The following is a 16,266-nucleotide window of genomic DNA, read 5'->3' on the forward strand; positions in this document are numbered from 1 at the left end:
CGTTTTTAAAGTTTAAAAAAAAAGAGAAAGAAGAGGAGGAGTGAAGCGACTTCCACAGTCGCTAGAGGCCGGGGACTGAGCCTGCCTATTTGCCTGACGCGCTGTGAACTTTATGCAATAATGCGAGAGGTGGAATTGCTTCCTTGTTTATTAAAGTGCTTGAAAAGTTTACAGAGCAATGTGATCGGCTCGCGATTCAAACTCTTAAAACATCACAGGCTCTAATGCAACAAGGGAAACTCGTTGTGCTGCGGTCAACAAAACTACGGCTACCCAGCCCTGCTCTGTCAAAATCAAACCAGTGAATGACAGACTGACAACGCCCTCTTAATGTCACCGCTACCACCCACGTGACTCCTGTTACACATCACCATAGCAACCAAACAAATGAAAACCCAGTGATCATTAAAATTCAATACATTTAGTTATGGCTCCTACAAGGAGAAACGAGCAAAAGATACAGGTAAGCAGATGTGTCATTGGATAATGGCAGGTCATGTATCCTAAAACATTAAGAATCAGAATACTTTCTTAATCCCTAAGGAAATTATGTGGGTTACAGTTCCTCCAAGAAGAAATGGTAAAATAGTAACAGTAACAGACTAAACTCCAAACAATATATATATATATATATATTATATACAATAATATAATATTAATTAGTCAGTGTCAATTGTTGATTTGTCCTGTTCTCATTGTATGACGAATTATGATGTCTGTTTAGTAGCCGTTTGCATACAATGCATACTCTCTCTCTCTTCATGTGTGTGTGCGTGTGTGTGTGTGTGTGTGTGTGGGGGCGGCGCCAGAGGGGGTGTTCGCCCAGGGCGCCAAACAGGCTAGGACCGCCACTGCACAAGGGGAAAAGTGGAGATGAACCAAAACTGGGAGTGGATATTGAAGTAAAATAGTGTTAGGACACAAAAGACTGCGTTTCTAAGCAGGTCTTCATCCGTACCGTAATATACGTAAGAGTAGTGCAACCACATTTTAGGTGCGGCTGGCGGGGCGGCTAGCTTGACTGTGACTTCGTAAGTGAGGGTTCACTTGACCGCGGTGGCTGGAGAGAGAGAGAGAGAGAGAGAGCAGAGCAGTCGCACCTTTCAAAGCTCTGAACAATGAAACGCTCCGCTCCCTCCTTCACTTCTCTCTACACGGACCAGCAGTAGGAGCTCCACTCTGGAGGGAGAATTAAGAAATAAGTTAATATTCGGCCTTGTATCCAGAGATCCAGCAGGACTCCCCTCGGTCAGCCTTCACCGCGAGCGGTCGGTCCGAGTGGTCGCGAGGCACCGGAGGATGAAAGTAAACCAGGCTTGTTAATTTTTTTTCCCTCTTTCGGCGCTTGTGCGGTCTCACTCTTCACGTTAACGTTTATTTATTAAGATAACTCGTTGATGTGGTTAAATCGATATTTTTTGTCTTTATTCCCTTAACCTTTGTCCGCTCGTGGATGTGCCGAGTTAACTGCTCTTTCGGCTTTAAGTAAACAGTGAAAGACAGTGTGAGAGTTCATTAGGACAACGGAATAGTAAAAAAGAGAAAGGCTACATCAATATGCAAACGCAGGAGCAGATGGTAACCTGAGTCAGTAGAGGTAGTGCAAGGTGCGTGGCCTCTTTAGCGCCACATTGCCAAGACCTCTATTGCCACACTGGGCTATGATTCTGCTGTTGGATATGTGAGCTACTCCATCTGTATCGTAAACTATATAAACACACGATGTATTTTCAGGGCTTCTTTAGTGCCAGGCGACTTTTTTAAACTCATATTTGGATGTAGGCTTGTGCCTGGTTTCATTTGCTTTTATCTGATGACTAATTCTCATCTTTTCCCAGGAGAAGTAAAACGATGTGAACAGTGACTGGAATGCAGGATTATCATCTGAGCTCGAGTGGAAGGAGAAAAAAAAATCAGACTATAAGATTACACATTTCCTGATCTATGCAGCCCTACAATGCCTTTGAGGTTACAATGTCTTCGCTAAAGCACGTCATTCTGCAGGATAAGGACACGGACAATGAAAAGAAGCTGGACTGGAGCTACATTGAATGGGCTGAAAATGAAGTTGTCACAACAGGTGTGGCGGATGCTGAGACGCAAACGGACTCGCCATCTTTTGAGCACAAAGAGAGCCAGACCAGTAACCCAGTCATAATGCACATAGATCTCAAACGGACACACTCCAAACTGAGACATTTATCTTTGGTAAACCCAGACAACTCGGCTGCACCTTTCTTTCAGTTTGACCGCCAGGCTCCTGGACGTATCTCCACATCTCCCACCTTGAGGAGGATGAGGAGCACCCGACGTCCTCAAATAGATTTTAGAGAGCCTCAAAGGATGGGGAGCACTCAGGAGGAGCCATCATCTGCAAGCACAGGATCCCCCATAAGTCCCCTGTCACCAGGACACAGAGTAAATTCTCCTCTTGCAGCGAGCCCGCTCTCTGACGGTGAGGCCGATCATCAGCCAGTGTCATCCTCAGGCCAACAGCGAAGCAGATCGCATAGATCAAAGACTTTTGACAACAGTATCACTTCTGTGGAACAAGAATGTCACAGTGCTCATCCTTTTCTTATTAAAGACAATGGATTTCCTGAAGATGAAGTTCAGGTGAGCTTTTACTACGTATTTGTAAATTTAGTGTTTGCATATTTACTCAGGAAAAAGACTATTTTTCATAACCTTCACACAAACCTCTTCCCCATCGCCACACATAAATTTCCTGTAATCTAATGCAGATTTTTTTCTTCTTTTTTGGCAAAGTCTAAAAATTAAATGGTTACACATTCCTTCCTTGAGGAAAACCTTCATTCCCTCAATCGGCCTTGCCTCCCGCAGTGGTCACTCACAATGCGAGCTTTTGACAGCAAATGAATCAGCAGTTACATGCACTGACAGCTCTGACCAAGCCCACTGCCTGGAGAGCCCTGGGAAGTGCTCTCCTCGGGCCCCTATTCACCGCAGTCAGCAGTCACCTAATAATGGAGGGGTCAGTGAGCGATGGAAAAAGATAATGGGGAGATCTATTCATCAGCTCACGGTATTCAAGCGAGCCGATCCTCAATAGAGCACCGGCATTCTCCTCCAATATCAGAGGCTTTTGAATGCAAGCGACCACTTAAAATACTGATTCAAATTTGAATGTCTTTGAAAGTGATATAGTGGTGTTGTTAGCGGCAGGAGGTCTGTGAACCCTCTGCTTGGTCCTGATTGTGGAGCGAGACAGTGCTGATGTGGCGTGTAGTATAACTGCTGATTTGGAAAGATGAGGTCACTAACAAAGTTCTTTTTTCTTACAGGAGAAGGAACCCTGCCATGATAGGTAAGTGTACCTTGGACTGTTTTGCATGTTGTCTGTGTTACCCAGTCGTAAAACTCTTCCTGGAACAGATACAGCTGTCACATATGGTTTCTTTTTTTATTTTTGTCCTTCTGTTTCACCCACTCACAAAAACAACCCAAAATCCGAGTTACAACACGTCAGAGTGCCTCTGAATTGTGTGCTCTCTTGGTGCTTGAGAGCAAGCGAGGATGATTGGACCTTTGCTTTGAGGATCCCTATTGTGCACTCATTGTCACTCGTGTCTTTGTTAATGCTTCATAAGCTTGGTGGGTTAAGTTTTGAGAGTCCTATGGTTATGTATGGGCTAGACAAAGCCTCATTAAGGCTGTTTTCCCTTACTGCTGCCCACACCCCTCCTAATAGGCGTCCAGGCTCTTCCCCTCACCGGATAATTAGGCAGCTATTGTCCCTGTAATTACACCCTGGCACTGTGCCTCTTACAGTGACCGGGCCTTTGCGAGCCTCGGTTGGGACAGTCTTGTTTGGGGGCATCATTATTTCTCTTGTTATGCATGAACAAAGCGGCCATTTTTACGAGTGCTCTCTGTAGCAGAGAGGCGGACAAAGAGAAAGCTTTCTGAGCTGCCACAAACCAACAGGATGTCATTGTGAGGATGCTGTGGAATGAACTGCAAGGCGACACTGGCCTGGTATGAAGAGGTAATTGTACCTTTCGTGCCACATGTCCCCTACATTGCTCAGGTGCTACTGCCGACTGTTATCTGTCTCTCTGTTCAGCATCTTTACATTGATCTGGACGTGGGTGTCGTATCAGTTTACCAGGAAGAAAACGGCCCATCCAGTGAGAGCGAAGAACAGTTGGTGCTTTCACAGTTGAACAAAAGTGTCCTAGAGGAAAAACGTACCAGGTTACCCCCGCTCAGTTGTAGACTTACTTATTCTCCAAGTGTACGAGTTGGCCCTGCAGCCATGCGGCCTACATGTGCACTCGAATTAGTCTCGTAGGGTACTTTTGCAATTGTGCAGGCACAGCAGCAAGAATGCAGGTCCTGTGTGAGGGGATGTGATGTGCCGTGAGGGGAAGAACACTTCCTCCTTCAATCTAATGAAGAAGTTTTACATAAATTGTTCCTGCATTTTCTTCCCCTTGCTTTTACTTCTGCTCCACTGTATTGTATTGTTAATCTAAACAGGGGCATTAGCCCTCATCTGTCAGTCACACTTCCTTATGGTTTTTAGCCACATTGTGTGTTGCTGTTATCTCCCCTTAATCTGTTACTTTCATTACTACTGATTCCTGCTTAAATTCTCCTTTTTGAAGTCAAAGGCACTAAAATATTTAAAAGCCAAACCGCAGAGTGTTGACGTGGGTCACTGACCGCTTGTCGATCAGTGTCAGCATGTTCAAAGTGAGCCTTAGCTTTAGCAAAGTCTGGCTACTTTGCGCCCTTTTTTATAGCTGTATGCAGTCATGTTTAATGACTGCAGTTGTCTATTTAGCATTGGGACGGCTTAATGTCATGCTGTCACCAATCAAGTTCTTCCTTTTGGGCTTTTACAACAAATGAAAACATTTCCATGGCTGTGCCCTTTCTAGATATTTAGCCTGCATATTCCAGGGTCAACTTCCATTGCTTATGAAGATTTATCACTGGGCTTTTAGTTTTTAATTTCAACATGTGAACGTCCATTTTTGCTTTCAGCAGTAATCCCAGAAGTGCAGCAACAGCATAAGGATAAGTCAAAACACTTGAGAACAGTGGCCGTTTAAGCCCTGCCTGAGGCTGAGAGGCAAGCCTGTGTTTTTCCAGCCACAGCCATGCCTCCGTTACTAACTATGAAAAGCAGACCAAGCGGATTATAACTGGCACAAATTGACAGCTTGCCTCCTTCCACACAAATAGGGCGATCCATTAACAAGCATCTATCCACGGATAATCAGACACATAACACTTATCCTATGTTAATCGCCGGGTTGCTGCACAATGCGGATGGTATTTCAGTGGTATCCCAACAATGTAAAACCACAAATAGGAATTCTGTGATTTCCTGTTGCTTGTATGATTTCCATTCTTTTAGAATTTAATACACTTACAATGGAGTAAGAATCATTGAACTGTACATTTCTGATGAGCTTTTCTTCTTAGTATGAAGAACTAGTTTTTGGTTTTTTTGGTTGTTTTGTCTTTTCTTTGTTTGCGTATTTGGATTTTTTTCCATCTTAAATTGTCCACCTGTCTGCTTTTGTGTCCTCAGACTTTATCAGAGGAGACGGAGCTCCGTCGTTGTGAGTTTGCCCGGCTTGGATGTTTCTCCAGGAGATCTTTTCGTGTCCAATGGAGCAGCTGACTTACTAAATGACTCAAACTTCACAGGTACCTCTGTCAGTCCCAGCAGATTGCAGTCTGCCCTCTGTTTAGGTGATGCTTGCTCATGAATTAGTATGTGTCTGTTATTGAGTCAATATGTCTATTGTTGTAATGCTTCACAGCAAAATGAACTTCCTGCTTCCTGCTTGGTTGTATCGTGTCCTTGCTCGTTGTTGTGTTGATCGACTCAAATGTGTGCACAACAGTTAGATTTTTTTTTGTCAGTTTACTTTATGAATTTCCATGAACTTTTTATTTTTAGACGTGGGACTCACCAGGCACGCCACCATGCAATATCACTGCAAATTTTCGGCATGCGATATCCTGAGTATCTGCTAATTACATTTGTATCTGTTTTATCCAGTAACACAAAGATAAAGTTATCTCACTTCACTTATGTTTTTTGGCTGCAAAATGAGGCTGATTATAAACACCATCAATAAAACCTCCCATAAATGTTACCCTAATGCAGAGTCAATCTACTCTCAGTTTGATATCAATCAAGTTTGCTCAGCTAACATTATGTCAGATGATGGTGCATGAGCTGAGCCCTCCTGTTCATAGTATTCTCAGACTATTTAAATTTATGACTAAAATATACTTATTTGATGTTCCTGTTTAGATGCAAGTAAAAATACTACGAAAATACTGCAAAATGTTTTTCCCCCCACTATTACCAATTACTGAAATACTTGAAAGCTACATTGATTAATGTTTAATTTAGTACTTTAATAAAGGTTTGTGTTTTAGCTGAATTTCAAACCTCAAATTAACTTAAACTAACTACTATAATTACTTTTTTATAATGATGTTAATGGTTTTATAGCATTAAATTTATTCAAAGTCGAGATTATTGTAAGTTACATCCTATTTTATTATTACATCTTTGCTAAAAGTGCGGTTTATAACTTTATCTACACACCTGTAGAACAGACCGACTAGAGATAATCTGTAGAAAGTGCTATATAGAGTTATGAATAGACATCAGTCTAGTGTTGCTGTGTCAAAAAGGGAGCATTATTTGTATTTCTAGAATTTGAAAAAGCAAAAGGACAGAATTTGTGTTGGTCACTTTACAAAAAATAAAAGATTTTTTTTTACATTTTCAGTAAGCTGTGACTCAAACTTAAAATGCTCACGCTTCTTTTCACTGTCTCAACTTTTACAGATACCAAGAAGTCAAAGTGGCCTTTTTCGAGGCGTAGTACGGTAAGTGCATTTGTATTTCTGCTAGTCATCGATGTGTGTGACTGGTGCCAGTGGCATGCTTGTAATTTGTTTTGATGTACTTTGTTTTAGGAGTGAGCAGTTGGTTTGGACATTGTTCTCTGACCCACTTCCCAAAGCAGATTAGCGTGTTTCCTCTTATCCCTTTTGGCCCACACAGATTTTTGTAATTGGTCAACACTTGAAATGCAGAACTTGAGCCAAACTTGTTAATTTAGTTTTTGAGACTGCTGGGTTGTTATGTGAACAGATATTAACAACAATTAGGCACACACCCTTTTTTCTTGGCTAGTGCACAGCCCTAAAAATCTGCCTGTGTTGCCTAATTTTTTTTTTTTTTCTTTCAGAGTAAAGGGAAGCCGCAGACATGCACAGTGTCAGATATTGAGAAATATCTCTCAACTGCTCAGATTCAAGACTGGAGAAACTCTGAGCTTCAGAGATATAAGGCAAGAAATGAGCGCTATTAGCTGCTGTTTGTTTTGTAAATCATTATGTTGGTTCTGTATGTTCAGTGACTTTGTGATCCAGGCAAACTACTGTACTTAGCGATCCAGATTTCCAAGTCAAATACAACTCAGTGTTTGCCAGATGACTCAGAAATGAGAAGATGACAGTTACATGGAAGCTCCTACAATGTTTGAATGACACAGACTGTGTAAGAACCAGAATTTCAAGGCAGTGACTACACAAGTCAAACTGTATATGTACACAAACAAATACTGAGATACTCCTGAATCTATAATAGTGGCGGTAGGAAATTTACAGCCATAAAATAAACATGTTTGCTGAGATTTCTGTGGAGGATGCAGTCTTTTCTTTGAGTTATAGCTTCTTGTCTTTTTGTGTATCTGTGAGCAGGACTACTCTCTGGCTGAGTTCCTGCAAGACCAGTCTTCCCAGGTCAGTGCTTCCTCTGACCCTCAGGGCTTCAAGAGACAAGAGACCATCTGGGAGCTCTTCACCAGCGAGTGTGTTTACTTCGTGGATCAGCTCATGGTTCTCAAAGAGGTGACTCTTTCCCTACAGAGCCTCACAATGCACACAATCACAAAAACACACACAGGATCACAAATAAATAGACCAAACCCAAATGAAACTGAACACCTGCTTCTTTGTCTTCTTCTCACTGAATTCCCGCCTTTGGAGTTCGTGTAAAAGTCTCTTTGGATTTTCCCGTCTTTCCAGCAGAGGATTTGAAATTTAATGCTGGCACGAGAGAGGCCTCGGACCTATTCTCTTTCTGCTTTCTTTGTGCCTCTCAGGTGTTTTCGGCTACGCTCACAAACCTGCAGCTGACGAACTGCCTAACAGATATTGACTCATGGAGGCTGTTTGCGAATCTCAATGAGCTTTGCCTGGTGAGAATTGATGCAAATCATTTGCATGAGGAGTTTATGTAAATAATTTTTAACAACAGTTGCCTTCATATCCTTAAAACAACATGGTTTGGTGTCACATCAACATAAGGTTACTATGAAAGAGCTAATGATAAGTCGTTCCAGCTGTATTATTTTAAAATGCTAGCTTTTTATTTAAAGGTTATTTAATGGTGAGCAAAAAAAATCAGAAGATACAAAAATGTGGTGTAAAAAAACTTTGTTAACAATTATCTTAACATAATACCTCAGTGATATTATAACCATGTCACATGGCCCTGTGGTGACATTTGACACTGTTTTCTGCTCCAGGTGAGCTCAGGTTTCCTAAAGAGCTTCCTCCGCGTTATCAAGAACATGTTGGAGATTACTGAGGGTGGCAGGCCCACCCTGCTGGATCTGCTGGGGAAGGCAAGTGTGATTCACATTTGGACTCAGTGACAGCAGTATTCACTAGTCTGCTGATAAGACAATCAAAATAGATAGAAAAAGTATGAATGATATGTTCATCTGGATTAATTATTATATAATCCTTAAAGTATTTTTATAAACAGGTTTATTTTTTTCAAAGATTTGAAGAATAGCTGCATAGTTTGAATTTATTAACCTTAAGCTCTTATTTGGGAAGCATTTTTATTTTTTCCTAGCTATTAAGAAACAGCTGGACCTGATATAACGTGCAGAAAAGCCAAAATGTAATATCCTCGTACAGTTGAGGTCAAACATTTAAGTACACTGATCATGTTTTGGTAATTTTGGGCTTTTATAATTTCTTTGGATTGTTCATTTTCCAGGGTAGGCTGATTGTATAGCATATATCTTTAATGACTTCAAAAAACAAGAACTGGGTACACAAGTTGGACTTTATTTTGGATTTTCTCTAATCCACACAGGATTAAAAATACACATACAGATATTTAGGTGGAATTGGAGTTCATTGAAATTGCTTGGTTTGTCGGCACATACCTGGCCTTTAACCATAGCCACACGAGAGGAATTTGTTCCGAGGCTCCAGTCTGCTATGAACTGGTAACTGCACAAGCGTTTTACATCACCATGGACTGAGAGAAGCTCCTGCTCCAAAATCGACACCTTCAAGCTTGACTAAGATTTCTAGCTGCCCACATAGACAAACCAAATTCCAGGGCACACAGTTTTAGGAGATTAAACTAAATACAACCAATAATCAAGTGTGATAACTAGTACCCAGAAAAGTATCTCCTTAATGCAGATGTTTTTATGAGAACACAAATACACAGCTGACTTTACTTTTTTTTAAAAAAGAGGACGGCCATCAGGATGCTCTCACTGAGCAAATTTAGCACGCTTGCATTTAAACTGTACTTTGAAATCTAAGCATGTGCTTTGTTATTATCTGTTCCATCTTCCTTTCTATCATCACAAGAGTATGTTGAAAATATGGCATCATCCTCAAAGCTCGCAGAGAAGGAAAAAGGTTACCTAACTCTAGTTAAAATTACATAAAACTATTAAAAGTTTAACAGAAACATCACAGGAAAATCTTAGACGCATGTACCTCGACAAACACACATTTCACATTTCTGTGTGTGTGTGTGTGCATACGGATTAGCATCCTCTTTGTACTTTTTTATGATATGTTTATCTGCAGCTTAACAGCTGACGCGACCCAGCAGCCTGTATCCCAGTGTTTGTCTAACGCTACTGTCTGCTGGCAGGCTTTCCAGGAGAGCATATGCCGCTGCCTGCAGACGTACTGCCTCAACTACTCCACGGCTCTTCTGTATCTGGACAGTCTGAAGCCCAGAGAGGACTTTGGGACTTACGTGAAGGTACAGGAGAGGTCTTACTGGTGTGTGTCTGTGTGTGTGAGTGTGCCAGTCAGCACAGTGGGAAGGACGCTGTGTACCATGACAATGCAGGAGGTGTTGTGTGCCAGAGTGAGAGAGGACTCACAGGAGCATTGGTGCCCAAATAGCAAACAATCAGTTCAGTGTCACAGCGGCCTGCCAATGAGAGGAATGTCACCGCTTGTACCTTGTGTAACTTTCCCTGTCATCATGCTGACGTGCTTGCTGGGACTGTCATTGTGTTTTGGTCTTACACATAATTTCTTCTCACACGCATTTCACTGCCCACCCTCTCCCTCCCTTCCCTACAATGTCAAGTCCTTTCAAACATTTGACCTCACTCGTTCTGTCACTGTGCCCACTCTTTGTCCCTCCTTTTTTCTCCTCAGTGGTGTGAGAGGAGCGAGCAGTGCCGAAGGCTTCACCTGCGCGACTTGCTGGTGGCGCCGCTGCAGAGACTAACTCGATACCCGCTGCTGTTGCGGAATATCGCAAAGAGATGTCAGAAGGAGGACGAAACCCGCGGGCTGGAACTTATAGCAGAACAAGTGGACAAATCGATATGTGAGCACTGAATTCGAAAATTCCCTTCTTTTATCAAAATGCTCTCCTCTTGATACAGATTTCGGCTGACCTTATTTGGAGACACTACCTGACTAAATAAGCTTTTACTGTTTCAGGCCTGCTAAATTTAAGCACTCTGCACAGGTCTTGTCACCTTGCAAAATGAATGTTTTGAGTCAGGCGTCTGAGTAATGTTAATCAGCTGATCATGACTCACGTGTTTCTTCAGCACGCCTCTAGAGGTGTTTGCCTCCTGGTGGTTTACAAACATATCTAGATAGAAGGGCTTTTTAAGTGGACGTAAGTCTGTCAACATAAACAGGCCAGCTAGTATCAGTGCCTGTCAGCACACAGGTTGCATGCTTTGGATATCAGCCAGGAGGCCTTGACCATTTATTTTTCACTGCAAGCCTCTGCTTGCAGACCTGTTTTGGCAGTTTATTATATAACTGGAAGGACAGGCTGTGGGAAATGTTCTGCACCCGTCCAACTCAATGTCATGTTGCCGCGTTGAACAAATAACCGTACCAAACGAAACAGCGTGGGGTTCACAAATCTTTAATTAAACCCTGTCCCATAACCATTAAAAAGGCGTGTTTTGCCACGAGGTGTGTTTTACCGCACCTTTTAAAAGGTTATGATTGTGTAAAGCATAGGTGACAATGAGTATTGTAATCACAGCTAGGATGTGTAGACCAAAGTCCTCTGTGGGTGTGGGGGATATTTACTGTAAAAGCAGAGACAGCTGAAATCTCTCACGATATAGTCACGCCCATGTATGGCATCACTGTATAGCATTGTAAATGAAGGTAATCAAGTTCATTATCCACTTTGGTACATTATAAAATGCATATTTTACGTAGGTGTATGTTACATAAAATAAAAGGTACTGGAAATGTAGCAGGAGTTTTTTGTGATGTGTCAGACATGAATGAAGTTGCCAGTAATCAATTTGAGTCTGAGGACCCGTTTTTGTCCTTAATGACATTCAGTCGCCTGTCCTCTCTGTTTACAGGTGATTTAGAAGGAAAGGTCAAATGGCTGGATAACTACCAGAAAGTGAAACAGTTGAGAGATGCCCTGGTTTGGCTGCCTGTATGGGAGAGGGACAAGCGTGCGTTCATCCCTGAGGTCTGTCCTGTGTTTGTGTATATATTGCTATTTGGGTGTGTTTGTGTCTTCAGGAACTGTGTTGAAAGAGCAAAGTTTCACACAGATGTGCCAACACTTGATCCTCCAGTGCCTGATTATCATCAAATAAACTGATCAAATTATCTGAAAATCAGGTCTGAAAAGCATTGAATAGCAGTATTTAGAGTTTTACAGTTAACAAACTTGTTTTACAGTGCACTGTGTCATTTGCTAATGGTTCAGTTTCACACCTTTAAATATTAGCTTCAATTTGAATGGGAGGATGACAGCAGCACTATTCTTCTTTTTTTCCTAAGACAGTGTTTCTTCCCTGTCATTGTAGGTGGATTAACACTTCTGCTTGAATTCCCTTCATATTTTATCTTCACTTTTTCTCCTCTGCGCCGTACATGTGGCAAGGGAACGGGCTTTGCATACAGAGTGGAATAGAAAAAGTACCAAACACTTGGTGTAAGTGAGAGCAGTGAAAAGAAGACAGTTAATTTTCCTTTTTTGGGCAGCTTGACATTTCATAGCACTTATACTAAGGTAATAAGTCTGTCGTCCAGGTGCAGAGCACGCTGTGAAACTGAAAGACTCGGAGACCAAAGGAGAGAAACTTGCATGTGTGTAAATGCACTTATTTTTTTCCCTTTTGTTTTAATGGGACCAGTCCACTCAGCAGTTGTAGGGGCAAAGAGCTTCTGCTGTGAAACCACCTCCCAGTTTGCACTTGGAAGACAGATACCTTCTAAACACATTAAAATATTCCTTTTTCATAAAACTTATAGTTGCTGCTCGATCAATGACCCTGAAACACCTTTTAGTTATGCTGCTACAGGCTTCTGGGAGATTCCCTGTCATACACTGTGACACGCGTTCTCTTCCGAAATTTGTGTTTTGTCCTGTCAGTTTTTTCTCTTCTCTTTCTCCTCACCATGAAGCAGTTCCTTGATAGCTGCCCCTAAGTGAGCCTGGTTCTGATCCGGAGGTTTCTTCTTGTTAAAAGAAAGCTTTTCATACGTGCTTGCTCATAGGGGGACGGTATAATTGTTGGAGTCTTTGCTTTTACATTGTAAGTTATAATTGTAAAGTATAAATTGCCTTGAGGGGGACTGTTGTGGTATGGTGCTGTGTAAGTCATACGTGTAAAGGACTTGTTGCAGATAAGTATCGTGAGCATTTAACTATCATCAGTGCTGACAATACTTATTTGCACCTGTGGTACTGGTATTATCAGCATGTAACCGTAGTTAAATGTGACCACAGTTTTGAACATTTAGTTCGTTCCACCATTGTTATCTGTTTATGTGAACGTGTTTGTTTTTGTGTACTACCTGTTTGCAGCAGCTACCTCTAGCCTTCACACAGACAGCTCATCTGGATTTGAAATACCAAAGATGCATCTTAAATTAGACACGAGAGACTTGCTCTTTCGCTATCATGCGCATACTTATTTATTAATCCAATGGTATGCACTTAAGACGTGCTGTGCTTAAAGGGATATGTACATGTTACTAGTAGAGGGCCAGGGCGCTCATTCAGACATGAAGCCAACACACTGAGTTGCTGTCAGATTAATGGAAAGACCGATGTGTCTGAAAAGCGCTAAAAGGTGAAAATGTTTTCTGATGTGACTCACTGCTTTTCTTTCAGAATCTGAAACATCTTCTGAAGGCTGTCACACTGGATAATCTGATTTCTCACAGGAGTCTGCTGCACGAAGGGAAACTCGTCCTCATAGGTGTGTCAGCTGGCATAAATCCAACACATTTCACACGCTTCCTGCTTCAAATTGACTAAAAACTTTACGCCATCTTTCTGTGGTTAATTCCCAGAGAATGCAAAACTCATAGATGTCTATATGTTCCTCTTTGATGAATTCTTGCTGATTACAAAGATAAAGAGAAACAAAAAGGTGGGTCACTCTTTAACCTTTCCTCACTCTAACCTAGGCTAATGATAGATATTTAGTGCAAGGATGCCTTAACTACATATCCCTCATAACTTGACATCCTGTGCAGAGGTCCATAGGTCCAGAGCAGAATCCTCTGAAAAACCTGGAGCTGGATCAGATGCTGAAGGAGGGATGCACCTTCATGGTTCTCGACCAGCCAATCTCTCTGGATCGACTCCAACTTAGAAACATCGATCAACTTAATGCCTCCTGTAAGTAAAATTTTTAAGATTCTTCTAATTGAGTTTTCCAGCTCTAAACACAATTTAAAAAGAACACATGTTTGTAGCACATCGTAGCAAAGCAGTCAACAGAATCAAAATATCCTTAGGTTACGTCTCTCTGTTTATGTTTGCATGCCATGTGTGTTATTAAATGAAGGTGTTTGTACTTTCTTGACAGCATCGGGGTTGCCTCATTCTTTCATAGTAATGCACCAGAACCGCTACCAACAGTGTATTGGTGCATTCATCCTGCAAGCTGCGTCAGAGGCTGTCAAGGTAGATCAATTCAACTATGAATACCTGAAAAGTTTCCAAAAAGAGCATGCAGGACACAGATCACATTATGTTTAGAAAAACAATGTGTCATAAGTTTATCCAAACATTTCTGCCTTGTGCAAAACATCAGTGCAAGATGTGAACTCTACAGAAAGTGAAACTAAAATATTTAAAATGATTTCTAAATTCAGTTTGTATGCATGTCTGTTCAGATTTATTTATAGTAAAAATTCATAGCCATACATTTGATCTTTTTAAAGGTTTGTGTTATTTTGGTTTAGATAAACAATGTATAGGAAAATAAAAATAAATTGCTGTATTGTTTAATCTTACTTTTGTGAAGCTGTTTAAGACAGCTTACAGCAACAAACATTACAAAGAAATTTTAAGTTAAACAATTTATAATATTATCAGTTATTCAAACTGATAAATCTGATATTTCTCTTTCTAAACACTTGTTTTCCCCCCCAGAGAGCCTGGATGTCAAAGATAGAGGGCGCAGTGACGGCGCTGCTGAAGCAGGACTCTCAGCAGGCTCGAGTAAAGAGCTCCTCACTGTGGCTGGAGTCTTCACAGATATGACCCATCAAGCAGAACTAGAAGCCATGTGAAAATGTTTCTACTGTTAATGTGCACTTCACTGCCCCCTGGTGTCTTGTAAATGACTGCACTAGCACTAGGATGATTTTGTAAACTGTTTGCCTGTGAAGGCAGCTGCTACAGTAGTGTAAAATAAACATCTCATTATGTAGTAAAACGTTGTGTTTAGCGTTCCACACATCATTTCATCCAGTTTTTAAATCGTCTGTGAGCTATTGATCACTTCTGATGTTTCATAATGCTTCATACAGTACTGTGCAAAAGTCTTCAGTCGCCCCTGGTTATTCAATATTTTAAAAATAGGATATAGGTGCATTCTAAAGAGCTTGACAGTTTAGTATGACCACTGCAGCTTAATCTCTTAGGCATGCTTTTTGTAACTTCTTACAGTCCTTAAGGAACAGCTCTCCAGGCTTCTTGAAGGACATTCAAGGCTCTTCTTTGGATGTTTCTCCCTTTTGTTTTCTGTGCAGACAATCCCACACTGCTTCAGTAATGTTGAGGTCCAGGCTCTGGGGAGGCCAAACCATGACTGATTGGGTTGTTGTTTGTTTTAATATCGAGGTATGGTTTTACTGCACTGACAGTATGTTTCATTGTAATGCTGAAAAATGAAGCAGTTGCCAATCAGATGTTTTCCAGATGTTATTGTATAGCAGGTGGTGGTGATGATATTTTCCTGCATTTATAATGGATATATGATTAATTCTGAAAAGATCTCAGACACCACTGGCTGAAATGCAGCCTCCACCGTGGTTTACAGATGGCTGTGGACCTTCACTGCTGCTCCTCTCTCCTGACCTCCTTTTCTTTTACGTTCAAATTGATGACAATTTCAGTCCAGTTCCTGTCTAATTTGAGACACCTCAGCTTTTTCTGTTTGCCTTCTTTTATAATGGCTTCTTGACAGCCACCCTTCACCTGAGACCAGTGCCAGATCAGTATTTGCTGGATTTTCCATCTGCTCTTCTTTTGTCCTCCATTCATCCACTCATTTTTTAAGGACATACTACACAGCATAAGATATACCAAGTTTGCAGCCATGTAGTCTGCTGCCTGTAGATACTACACTGGTTCAGCCCTTTTTATGGTTGAATGATTCATAGCACACTCTTAAGTTGCTTAACAAAAAAATAACATTTGTCTGAAAAAAGTCAGGTTCAAGGACAGGACTGAAAATTAGTAAAAAAGCAACCAGTATCCAAAGGAAAACTTTAAAAGACCTTCAGAAGGCCTGGAAGAGGAAGAAAATTATTATATTAGCAAAATATAAAGAAATGAGGGGTGGTTTGAGACTTTTTGTATTTTATCACTGCATGGATTCGAATTTTGAGACAGGATGGAAGAACATCCAGAATTCATTTAAAAAACTCTACTTGATTAATCAGTGTGGTGGGAAA

General features: G+C 41.2%; 1 protein-coding gene across 2 annotated transcripts; it reads left to right on the plus strand.

Annotated features, from left to right (window-relative positions):
* Positions 1 to 962: 962 nt before the first annotated feature.
* On the plus strand, positions 963 to 15,023 carry plekhg7 (pleckstrin homology domain containing, family G (with RhoGef domain) member 7). 2 transcript variants are annotated; one of them, XM_031759295.2, is made up of 17 exons: positions 972 to 1,305; positions 1,839 to 2,616; positions 3,306 to 3,328; positions 5,567 to 5,685; positions 6,848 to 6,888; positions 7,254 to 7,355; positions 7,768 to 7,917; positions 8,172 to 8,267; positions 8,598 to 8,696; positions 9,983 to 10,096; positions 10,504 to 10,678; positions 11,694 to 11,809; positions 13,466 to 13,553; positions 13,648 to 13,727; positions 13,834 to 13,978; positions 14,169 to 14,266; positions 14,738 to 15,023. In XM_031759295.2, the coding sequence occupies exons 2-17, from the start codon at positions 1,945 to 1,947 to the stop codon at positions 14,846 to 14,848; spliced, it is 2,229 nt and encodes a 742-aa protein (XP_031615155.1). In that variant the 5' UTR covers positions 972 to 1,305; positions 1,839 to 1,944; the 3' UTR covers positions 14,849 to 15,023. The 2 variants fall into 2 exon arrangements, 1 of the variants encoding a protein (XP_031615155.1); XR_005613734.1 differs by lacking the exon at positions 13,648 to 13,727 and having other exon boundaries at positions 963 to 1,305; positions 14,738 to 14,783.
* Positions 15,024 to 16,266: the final 1,243 nt, after the last annotated feature.

The sequence above is a fragment of the Oreochromis aureus genome, linkage group 7 (genome assembly GCF_013358895.1).
Source record: "Oreochromis aureus strain Israel breed Guangdong linkage group 7, ZZ_aureus, whole genome shotgun sequence".
In the NCBI taxonomy this organism is placed as follows: domain Eukaryota; kingdom Metazoa; phylum Chordata; class Actinopteri; order Cichliformes; family Cichlidae; genus Oreochromis; species Oreochromis aureus.

Coding starts and splice junctions, on each gene's coding strand:
- plekhg7 (XM_031759295.2), top strand. CDS start 1,945: ATGCAGCCCTACAATGCCTTTGAGGTTACAATGTCTTCGCTAAAGCAC. Junction 7,918..8,171: donor AGCTCATGGTTCTCAAAGAG/GTGACTCTTTCC, acceptor TGTGCCTCTCAG/GTGTTTTCGGCTACGCTCAC. Junction 13,728..13,833: donor AGATAAAGAGAAACAAAAAG/GTGGGTCACTCT, acceptor CATCCTGTGCAG/AGGTCCATAGGTCCAGAGCA.